Source organism: Morus notabilis, unplaced genomic scaffold (assembly GCF_000414095.1).
Source record: "Morus notabilis unplaced genomic scaffold, ASM41409v2 Scaffold1008, whole genome shotgun sequence".
Classification (NCBI taxonomy): domain Eukaryota; kingdom Viridiplantae; phylum Streptophyta; class Magnoliopsida; order Rosales; family Moraceae; genus Morus; species Morus notabilis.
The window spans coordinates 119531-131726 of NW_010367831.1; the positions used below are offsets into that span (position 1 = coordinate 119531).

Here is a 12196-nt window from a genome sequence, read left to right on the forward strand (position 1 = left end):
CGCTCTTCCTGTTTTCCAGTACAAAGAGATTGTGGGGTTGAAAGAGCCCTTTGATTGTGCTGTTTGCCTTTGTGAGTTCTCCGAAAAGGATAAGCTCAGATTGCTTCCTACGTGCAGCCATGCCTTCCACATCAGTTGCATTGACACTTGGCTCTTATCGAATTCGACATGTCCTCTTTGTAGAGGAACCCTCTTTGCGCCCGGGTATTCCATTGAAAACCCGATTTTCGATTTCGATGATTTTCGAGAAGAAGATGCGCGGTCGGGCAATGGCGGGTTGGTTTCATCTCAGAAGACTATGGAGATCGAAGAAACTGTTGTTGATAAGGGAGTTTTGCCCGTTAGACTAGGCAAATTCAGAAGGGTCAATGGCGAGTTAGGCGATTCGGGAGTTGGAGAGACCAGTAGCAGTAGATTGGATGCAAGAAGATGTTTCTCAATGGGGTCTTATCAGTATGTACTCGGCGATTCAGTCCTTCGAGTCGCCTTAGGCAACGATCAACAAGGCCGCGAAGTTAAGCCAACTAAAGGACCAGAAAATGGAAATAGTAATCCCAATGTTGATGGAGATTTGGAGGGAAAGAAGATTAGTAGTGTTAGTAGAGGTGAGAGCTATTCTGTTTCCAAGATCTGGCAATGGTCTAAGAAGGGAAAGTTTTCGACTTCAACGGATGCACAGATTGGTATGCCTTCTTCTCTCAATATGGACTTGCCATGGATGGAAAAGGCACAAGGCGTATGATTGACTATTATGAGAGGTACATTCTTTATTGTTTTTGTGGTTGATTAGCAATCTGAATCATCAAAGTTTGGAAGCAGGCTGGTTGGTTCAAGTTTTTTTTTCCCCACTTTCCTGTTGAAAAATTTTTGTGGTGCTGCTAATTCAGTAATTCTGATGATTGCTTTTGTGGCATTACTGTTTATGTACATCATAATCTTGTTCTCGTTGAAACCAGAAGGACACATCCTGTTCTCAGAGGGAGATTCTAATTTTAGGGAATGCCGGTCTAAGAGTAAGACATGTCTTGCTTAACCCAACTTGGGATTCTTGTATGAAAAATTTAATGATGTCTTTTGTGAACAATGACACAGAAATATCACTATGATTATATTGGTTGCTTAATACATATGTGGGTCGATCCCAATCTCTTCTCCATGGTCGCTTAACCCTTCTTGGCTTTGGCAGAAGGGGGGTCCAAAGCCTGTAGTGGATTGAAATGGTTTTGCTATTCTCGGCCACATGGGTGTAAAATGCTTGTAGCCAAATGTATTTAGCAGCCCATTAGGCATCAACGGTGCTCGGCACTATAACTCACAGTGGGCTGAGCTCCCGACAAGGGCTCATAATGCTCGCACCGCACTACAACCCACAATAGACCAAGTTTTGAACATGGACTCGTGGTGCTTGACACTACAACTCAGTATGCTCAAGTTCTTAACTTAGGCTCGGACCCTATCCTATTGGTGGTCTCTATTACTTTTCGAATGTGTTTATTCAAAAGATTTTTTTTTTTTTTTAGTATCTCTGGTCTTGAATATCATTCCTGTTGTGGTGATTCTAGTGAGCTCTTGAAAGATTTTTTTTTTTAGTATCTCTGGTCTTGAATATCATTCCTGTTGTGGTGATTCTAGTGAGCTCTTGAAAGATTTTTTTTTTTAGTATCTCTAGTCTTGAATAGTACATGTAGTGGTAAACAAACATCTTGGTACCAAATACATTAGTCTTTTACTTCACATTGTATGATGTGAACTATGATAAACATGATGGTCACTAGACAGAACATCTCAACGGTTGATTGGTAGGGTCCACAACCAATGCAAAGTGCATGCCTAATGAAGGATGGCACATGGGAACGTCCTGTAATCGAAAGAGCTTTCCATCATTTAGTAAAGATTCGTAAATAAATATGTTAGTCTTCTTTGTTTTTTCCCCCCCTTCATTCATGTTTAAAGTTTCTCAATCTCACTCTGAAACTTTTTTTTTTTTTTTTTTTTTTTTTTTCCAATCAATCGAATTTAGCCCGTTGTTTCTCATCTCATCATTCATATACAGTAGTCAACACGAACTATACAAGTATACAGCAATGATTTCAAGCAAAGATCTCATCTTTCAGGTTTACAAATCCTGATCTTCAAAAGCAGACAATTATCCTTGTCAAAAGGTCAAAATTTGTAAAAGGAATTAAAGTTATCTCCATGATCCACGGCAGGAGTGCTTTTGCTTTTCTCGCCTTTAGCATTGAGCCTTTTGATCCCTCCTTATATTGGAGCTTTTTTACGCGTCCTCATTAATTGTGCATGTTTTTAAATGTTAAGGGCCCATTTAAAGTGACTTAAAAAAAAAATTGCTTTTAATTTAGCTAGTTTAAAAATCACATTTGAATCTATTTGGATGAATAATTTTTTAAAGTTTTTTTAATTTTTTTAAGCATTTTTAGAACTTGACATTTCTTTAGGCCTCGTTCATTTTACCGATTCGAGTTTTCAGTTTTAGATTTCTACAGTAAAAAGCTCTTAGAAAATATCACATATAACTTTTTCTACTACAGTAAAAAACTCTCAAAAAATGTCACATCTCAGCTCAAATTGAAAACTTAAATTCGTGAAGTGAAGGAGGCCTTAGTGTTTATGAAAAGTTTTTTTATTTATATTTTTAGTATTTTTTTTATGAACAACAAGTATCTCATCTATATATTTTTATTATATTACTTTTTATAATAATTAGTATTTTTAATTTATTTACCTAAACAGATTCAAAAATTCTTCTTAGATATAAAAATACTTTTTCAGACACTATCTAAATGCTCATTAAAAATTTTTAACTTATGATTATCTTCTTTTACTACTTAAAAATACGAACACAAATTATCTCAAATGGAATCTTAAACTTGGTCAGAAGTACATCAGTATTATAGAATCTAATACGAACTTGACGGTTTAAGAAAAATCTTACAGGCAAGTATTTGAAATATATATATTTAAGGGAACCTTTTTGGGATAATGTGAGTACTGTGGTTGTTATGCAGATGGATCATTTGGGTTGCTCAGTTGGGCAGTCATGGTGGGATCCATGAAAGCCCTGTGAGAGAATCTTTCAAACACTCGTGACCTTTGATTTAAACAAGGGCTGTAGTTTTTTTATGCTGTGGGATCTCGTCTTTACCTTTCCCATGTGAGCATGTAAAAATCTATCCTTAAAATAATAATCCTTCCATAATTTTAAAGAAAAATATTAGTGTCATTTTTTGTCACCCTTTTCGTCATTTTTTAACATTTAATATTTAATATGTGAATTTTATTAATATAATATATTATTATTTTAATGAAAAATCAAATAATGGAGTTCATATGTTAAAAAATGAACAGAAAAAATGATATTAACATTTCTTAATTTTAAAATGGTAAACTTTAATCTAGCAAATTCTGAGTATGCACAAATCTGTAGGTTAGTCTGGTCTAAAGGGCGAAGCGTATTTAGAATAAGATCCTTCTTTTAAAGTTCCATTAATTTGATTTACTCATCTAATCTTTTTCCCTTCTTTAAAGGAAAAAAAAATGGTTACTTGAGTAGTAAATAAAATGGTTACTTACCCTTTTTGAGTTAGGTGATTTGAGTGTAAATTTTGAGTTGAGTTTGAGTTATAATTTGAGTTAAAGTTGTAACTTGAGTTTGTATTTGGTTGTGTACATTTGAGTTATGGTTTGAGATAAAAATCTTTTTTAGGTTGTGTTTAAGTGAGTCAAAACTTGAATTTGTATTTAGATAGTATTTTAATAAAAACTAAATGCTGATGGAAAATTTTAATAGGGTATATGAGTGGGGTTTTATTCGTCTTTTCGTTGTCAACGCATAGAAAAAAAATCATCTCAATCATAATTAAAACGAAAAAATTATAGCATTTTTAATAATAGAAAAAATATTATTCATTAATTTGAATTCGAGTTTCTGAACTTGAGTTAAAGGAAAAACTTGAACTCGAGTTTTAGTCCTAAACTCGAGTTTAAACTTAAAAGAACATGAACTTAAAAAAAAATTGTAACTCAAATTACCTTTTTTAAATTTTTAACTCAAAAAATAGGTTGCCGAACAGCTATAAGACTTAGAATCATTTTTTATTTACGTGTATTTTTTGTGAGAAAAAATACTATAACGAATCACAAATTATGATTCAAATCGGGATACGAATCCTCTAAACAAATAATCCCTTAAATAATAAAGGAGGTTTGGCGGGATACACTCAAGACGCATACTTTTTTGGCAATTTTCCCAAGCATTATTGTTCCTTTTACTTTTATTATTTTATTTTCTTTTTTCTGCATGGATTGACTTTGTTGTCTGATTTTAAAAATCCTTTAAAGTGGGTTAGTCGGTGAATGAGGCAGACAGTCTGTTACCAAAACCCACCAAGGAAATGCCAATTTTATTTTTGTATTATTTTATTATTTATTTATTTTTGCTAAAGCGCCAAATAAATAGAGATTTCATGGAAAGAAGAAATGATGTGTGTCCTCTTAAAAATCCCTTAAAAAAACAAAACAAAAAACAAAAAAACAAAAAAACTAGCACGCGCTTACGAGTCAATCATAAATTTAAGTTTAGGGCTCCACGTTCCTCCTGATGTGAATTCAAAAATAAAAAATAAAAAAAATAGGATAAGGCACTTTTGTCCCTTGCAAACTAAAATTGGGGGAAATCTAACGATTAACGAATACTCACGTTAGGAAGGATAAAGATTTGTGTACTTTTTCAAAAGCAATAAAATTACTACCTTTCTGTATTTTATATTTTTTAAGACACTTTCTCTCTTTGTATGATAATAATTTAGAGATGGTAATTCGTGTCACGTATTGTGTTCGTATCGTGTTTTAATTATTATTTTTTTAATTTACAGTCAACCCAAACACGATCTGTGACACAAAATTTTTAAAAAACCGCAACACGATCACTTTACGGGTTAGCACGACACGAAAATGACCTGTGACACAAAATTGACTCTTGAACTCAAAATTGACACGAAAATTGTATACTTTTATTTGGTTTTTTACATATTAGAAATAACGAAAAATTCATAACACACTAAAATACAATAACATCTATTGAAATTAAGCAAATAATAGTATAAGATTTTGAGTATAACTATCATGATATAACAAGTTAATTATAAAATCAAACATATGTAATGAAAAATATATGTATTTTTTAGTTTTTTACAAGTTTTGTATCGTGTTCGGGTTCGGCGGGTCCAACCCAAAATTGATCCGTGTTTTTCGTGTCAATTTCAGGTCGACCTAATTCTGATCTGAACCTCTTTTTTCTCAACCTTAACCCGTGAAATTCGTGTCGCTTTCGAGTCGTGTTGTCGTGTCGTGACCCATATTACCGGTCCTAAATTAATAACTTAAAATTGACAGAATTCTGAGAATATGTCAGAAAATTAAAGAAATCGATTAAAGGACATATTTTCTAATTTTGTCCTCGAAAATAATCTCCCTTGTAGAACATCCGTCACGATTTTGCAGGAAAGTATGTTTTCGGTAGTTGGCTGGTACTCTGTTATAGTCTAGGCCCAACCCAGTTGGCAACATGGGGCAGGCTTTAGCCCAGTTTTCATCCCAAAATGAAAGAGACCTCTTGAGCCGAAATCAATCAGAATCTCATCCAAAAAGAGACAAACCAAAATGAAAAGAAAAAGCTGCTTTCAGTTCAAAAATAAAAAGAGAGAGAGAGAGTGAGAATCATATAGATTTTTCGTGGCCCAGCTCTTCAATTAAAGTAAAGTAAGACCCGTTCATTTCGCTGATTTGAGTTTAGAATTCGAGTTTTTCTACAGTAAAAAGCTCTCACAAACAATCACATCTAACTTTTTTATTACAGTAAAAAGTTCTCATATAAAATCACATCTCAACTCGAATTCTAAACTCGAATCAGCGAAGTGAACGGGGCCTAATTTGACACGTATGAACTTTATTATAGTTTGGGTGATTTCAAGCTAAATTAATCAGTTTCCAACTGTCAAAGAACTTCAAAATCTTGGCCTGCTTAAGGATGGAGTCAGCTAGCTTTATATGAACCATTATTGAGTTCTTGCTAATGCTGCTTTTCCTTCTTTTTATTTTTTTTTATGCTTAATATCAGAGTAGATATCGACTAAGGAAAATGAACTGCTCCTTGTATGCTCTTTTAAAAATAAAAAATAAAAATAAAAAGCTCAAAATTCTTCTTTAAAAATAAAAAGCATCTTTAATGAATGATTAGCGGTGATAGATGACCAAAACAAAGTAGAGATTGGACATAAATCAATAAATCCGTGGACTTGAAGAAGCGGGCCTTTGTTGAATTTCGCCTGTATGGGAACCAAAATGCCCATTTTCATGCTTCTTGCTCATTACTCCTTAGTGACCTTGGTGCTTGTCTACTCTTTCTTTGCTACCACAAGTCCTTCCTAAACAATGTTATAGGACACTAATGATGTTAAATATTATCCTCTTATGAGAGTCTCGTGGGATCCACAAGGAAGTTCACTTAGTAGACGTTTGGTTCACAAGTTCAGAATTATTCTCGGTTTACGTGTATTTTTTGTGAGAAAAATACGGTAACGAACCACGAACTATGATTCGAACCACGACACGAATCCTCATACCAAACACAAACTTACTATTAATGACGGTGCCCTTAAACATTTTTCATTCTTTCCACCATCATCTTGGCTTGGCACTAATGACAACACAAAAGTTTGACAAAACCTTATATATCAATCTCTGTAAGAGCAATAACTAGCATTTTTCAAAGAAAAATATGTATAGTTCCAAAAGAAGAGCTAAAAACCGCGAAGAAAGCTTTGAAGAGATGATCAGAAGATTATCATCGTATGAGAAAATCAGGAAAAAAAAAAAAAAAAAGCAGTCCCATGAAAATTTTCACTTGAAACAATCAATTCCCAAATCTTTTAATTTCTAATGTCGTTTAGACAAGACCTCCTATACATTATTACACAACAACAATGTTCAATCTCTAATTTCTTTTCCCTTTTACTTTCATCCACCGGACAAAAGAAGTAAAACAATTATAAATTCCAATAAAATGAAAAAAAAAAGTAAAAAAAAAAATTCCTGAGTGGTCCGACCAACCAACCATCCTTCCACGTCAGCAGACAAAAAGGTCAACGGCCGCCGCCCATAGCGCAACGATCACTCTCCGCAAAACTCGCCACTGCCACTCCACGCCGAGCCGGCCAAAAAAAAAAAAAGAAAAACGAACAAAAACAACTCCGACAGCCACAGCCAGATCACGTGACACTCACGCGAATGACGGCCCTTGGCCTTCTCTCCCGAAATCCATCAATGGCTTCGCCGACGCCGGCACCGACGCGTATCGGCTGGAGAAGTCTCGGCGGACGAAGTTGACGTCGTCGGCGCCGCTCTGTCCCGGCCCTTCGTCGAAGTTGAGCGAATAGCTGAGCTCGTCGTAGCGGAACTTCCCGCCCTCCTTGTACCCGAACCCGCGGTGGTTCCTGTTGAACCGTCGGATGAACGTCTTCCACTTCGGACCGGCGACGATCTCCGACCACTCCCGTACCTTCTTCCACCCCCGGCTCCACCACGGATCGTCGTTCTCCGCCGGCCGCATCCGCTGCCACCAGATCGATCCCGCGGCCGGCGACCGGTCTGGCCTCCCGAAGCAAGGGATCCACAAGCAGCAACCTCTCTTGGCTAACATCATCTCCTGAACGTCGTCATTTAAGTTCATATTAATCTCTCGCGGCGAATGCGATATCGATGATGATATCTCCGCCGCCATCGAAATTAGGGATTTGCAAGAAATAGAAGAAGAAGAAGAAAGAGGAGAAAAAAGATTTCTTTTCTTTCTTTCTTGTTCTCTTTCTGCAAAATCGTTTGTCCTAATTCTCTCGAGAGGTTTCTAAAGGTTTTTTTTTTTTTTTTTCTCTCTCTTTGTGATGTGATGAGATGATCAACAGATGTTGGAAATGGAGGAGTTTTTCAATGTAACGGAAACCTCGCTGTGCGTGAACTAAAAATTACCAGAAAATGCCGTTTTAGCCAGATGTCGGTGACGTGGACCTTTATTTATTGTGTTTTGCCTTGTAAGACCCAGCTCATTTATTTCAGTGCTCAATAATACTTTTTAAACTATTTTCTAAAGGAAGTTTGTTGTGATTCCACAGTGGTCTAACACTTTATTTGTTTCTTTTGATCTGAATTATATGCGTTAAATATAACCGTTTGATTTATAGATTAGAATAATGTGATTAAAATTATTTTTAATTTATGTGTATTTTTAATGAGAAAAAATATTGTAATGAACCACGAATTATAATTTAAATTAAGAAACGAATCTCCCAATCAAACAACCTCTTAGTTTGCTTTCATTTTCGTTCAATAATGGTACTCGCTTAGATTTGAGGTTAAATAAATTGTTCCTAGAAACATTTTTTTTTTTTTTTAATAACATTCCTAGAAAGCAAATTAGCAATGCTGCAATGGGGTACAGATTATTTATTTATTTATTTATTTTTTAAAAAAACACCCAGTCACTCACACACAACACACAAAGTGGATGTATTATGGAGTTCCTTAGAGAGAGTTATCTCGCGTCTCTAGGCATTCTCTACCTACCCACCTTAGTTGATTTCGGGTACAAGTACTATTTTGTTCATGAAGATCGTTCGAGCATTTGTTACTATAACCTTTTCGACCACGATTTTTTTTTCTTTTAGGTTTCTCGCCTCAAAATAAGAAATTGTATTATAATTGATAATATTATTTCAAAAAATATATATTTAATTTACAAATATTTTAGTTTTTTCTTAAATATGAAATCTTTTTTTGTTCTCATGTTCCAGTGGCACATTTAAATTCAGTGTTTGGATAAGATGCTTACTCTTTCACACATCTCATTGAAGGCTTTGTTGACTTTTCGTAAGCTTGGGTTAGGCATATTGGCGTGGATATAAGGGGTTGTTTAGTTGGGAGATTTGTACCTCGATTTGAATTATAGTTCATGATTTGTTATAGTATTTTCTCTCATAAAAAATACACATAAATCGAAAATAATTCTAATCTCATGATTTTAATTCATGAACTAAACGTCTCCTAATTGTCGGTGGTGGTATATTTACTCGATTGGTAATGATCGTTACTTTCATCCTTCCGTTTTTGATTTGGACAATTAACCCTTCAAACATTTTTAATCCTGCTATACATCTTGTGGTCTTTTCAATCAAAATAACTGCAGCTACAGTCTTGGTGATGCTGTAGAACACTATTAACCCACTCTTCAAAAAAATTCCAAAAAAAAAAAACATAGAAAAAATATATATATATTTTTAGTGGAAATGAACTTGTATTAACTATTAATGGATGAAAATCAAACTGGCACTTACAGTTGAAGAGATACATTTATGGTCCGTTTAGTTCGTTGATTTAAGTTTTTAATTTGAGTTGAGATGTGATTTTATGTGAGAGTTTTCTACTGTAGTAAAAAAGTTAGATGTGACTGTTTCTGATAATTTTTTACTGTAGTAAAACTTGAATCGGTGAAATGAACGAGGTCTTAGATACTTCTTGTAACGAGAACACATCAAAGTATTTAAAGTGAATTGTGCAATTGTGTAGACAGCTACATTAATACGATGAGATACATAACAACAATTACAATCGTCTTCTTCCAACATCAAAGTTTCAATCTTACATCAAAGTTTTCGCACCCATAGAACTCGTACCTTGGATTGTCGTTCATGATCCACAATGTGAAAAATCTTGGTCTACCTCCTACATTATCAAAGTGGGTTTTCTTCTTGTAATATTGCCCTCCAAACACACCAGTTTCTCATACAACGTACAGTTCTCCCACATACGTACTTCCCACAAAACCCTAACTCCATAGCCTCCAATATCTTAACTTCCCTCCATTTTGAACAAACCTAGATTCTACGCTCACGTGACACTCACGTGCAGAAAACCGCGAGATTTTACGCCTTTGTTTGCCATTGGACTTTAATTGCATAAGAGCTTGAGGAGTTACTTGATTAAATTAAAGTTCGGAAACCAAAAGGATGGTTATTGAACAATTTTGGGACCAATCGAGCAAAATATTATCCTCTTAATAATCCATGTATTCCTCTTCGATTTTCAACCAATTTATTATAAATCCATTGTTTTTGTTTTCCTGAAATATAAATCGAGTTGTTTGGTTGGTTGGCTTGCAATTATTATAAATTAATTCAATTTCAATTAATTCCATTTTTTTTTCTTTTTCGCTGAAATATAAATAGATTAGTTGGCTGGCATGCAATTATCATAGGCGAATATTCACTTTCATTTCAGTATGGGATATAATCATGTCAATAACATTAACATTATCCAGTTTTTATAACTCTTGATAGGTGTGAGAAATATTAAATAAATACCTTATAGTTTTAATCTGCATCACAATAATGTTTTTATTTGTAATCCAGATGATCCTTCGTGCAAAATGAAAACATTTTCCTCTCTTAAGTTCCAAAAATCAATTTTCTACAAAGAAACGAGGAATTGAAAAGTTCATTTTTGACCAAAATAAGTCACCCTAATTTTTTGCTCCTCTTCCACTAGCATAAATTGTCAACATGTTGACACCAATTAAAACAAAAAATTGAAAAAAAAAAAAAAAAACTATACTATACTGTACTTTTTTTTTTAGTATTGGATAGATTCTACAAAAGTCCAAACAAACTCAACATGTAAACGTACTAAGATTGTAGACTTTCACGTAGCAAGCAGACAAAAATGAAGCGTTCCTAAAATTTCTTTACACTTGACGCAAGCAAAGAGGAAAAAAAAATTATCATCAACGAATATCTTAGACTAAAATTTTCTAAATTCAAATTTGTCAAGATCTAGCTATCTCCTTCTTCTAAATTTCTCTTCTAGATTATCGTTCCAATATACGTTCAACTTTACTTTCTCATGGACATGAATTTCTTGCCTGCTTCCTAACTAGTTAGTTCCCATAAAAAAAAAAAAAAAAAATCTTAAACGTGAGAGAAACGGCATTTTCATAATAACCAAGAAATCTTTTGCTATAAATACCCAAGCCAATCTAACGTATTCTTCATCAACTCAAAAGCATTTTATTGTTCAGTCTCAGTTAACACATAGTTATACTTACCGCAGTCATGGCCAGAGAAATCAAATCCCACGGTTTGCTTATGATGGCCCTTCTTTTGAGTGTCGTTTTGCTTTTCTCTGTCGTTCAAGCTCGCCCACTATGTGATGTTCAAGTTTGTGGTCAGGACCACGCCGCTTCTCACTACTTTGTGGACGTTCTGGGTCTTTGGGGAATGAAATCCTCTGGCCCAAGTCCTCATGGGACAGGCCATTAGTTGGCCCAAGTTGTTTTTAGTCGGCTTTGAATTACAGAGGAAACTTGTCATATGAAGTTTTAAGTCTAGAAAATAACACCTCTGTTATAAAGGGAGGATTTCAATCCTTGTATAGGATACAAATACAGGTGAAATATTTTGATGGGTTGTTTATTGTACAAGAATTCCTAAATTGCATCACAGAAGTTTCAATGCTTTCGTTATTTTGTCTGTCCATATTTTTGTTTCTACAAAAGCTGTAGCAGCATGAAAAACTTGTGCATGAATGCCGCACTAAATGAGAATCATTCAGTAGGATACGAAAAAAAAAAAAAAACACGGTTTAATATTGTGTTTGGATTGACGATTGTCGATATCTTAATTACGTTATGTCGAGTTTACATATTTTTTTCACGTTCAGTATGATGTGTTAAAATTTAATTTTTTTAAAAATAAGATACACATAAATGAGACAGCAAATCTTGATTCGTCAAGCTTAGTCATTCTTTTTAAGATTATCATTTTAACAATTTCTCGATAGTGGGTAAGTCTAAATTTAAGATGAGCAATTAAAAAGGAGAAAAAGAATCTTTTAGGGAAACTAAAAAAAAAAAAAAAAGACTAAATTAAACATCATTATCAGGCTATCAGGAGGTCTTTGTAAAAATAACTCAATAGAAAAGTTTTATTAGTAAAATAACTTTTTAAAAATTTTTATTTGTAAAATGACGACTTTTTACAAAGAATGATTAAGTGATCATTCTTCATAAAAAAATAAAAAAAATCATTTTACTTATTTCACTTTATTGGATAATTATTCTAGCATATTTCTCGGC

At 34.0% G+C, this 12196-nt stretch overlaps 2 protein-coding genes across 3 annotated transcripts in view; one reads left to right on the forward strand and one right to left on the reverse strand.

Moving 5' to 3' along the window:
* LOC21391775 (RING-H2 finger protein ATL46) overlaps positions 1-1372 on the forward strand; it is a 2023-nt gene extending 651 nt beyond the window's left edge. The window contains exon 2 of one of the 2 annotated variants that reach the window (XM_024175633.1): positions 7-1372. In XM_024175633.1, coding sequence (XP_024031401.1) covers positions 7-742 — 736 coding nt within the window. In that variant the 3' untranslated portion in view covers positions 743-1372. The other variant, XM_024175632.1, reaches the window with a different exon arrangement.
* Positions 1373-6927: 5555 nt separating this feature from the next.
* On the reverse strand, positions 6928-8103 carry LOC21391776. The gene has a single exon (XM_010113447.2). The coding sequence runs from the start codon at positions 7796-7798 to the stop codon at positions 7298-7300; it is 501 nt and encodes a 166-aa protein (XP_010111749.1). The 5' UTR covers positions 7799-8103; the 3' UTR covers positions 6928-7297.
* Between the last annotated feature and the right edge of the window lie 4093 nt (positions 8104-12196).

What these genes read in the sequence shown, in the direction of transcription:
- LOC21391776 (XM_010113447.2), bottom strand. Translation starts at nt 7,798, where the DNA reads ATGGCGGCGGAGATATCATCATCGATATCGCATTCGCCGCGAGAGATT.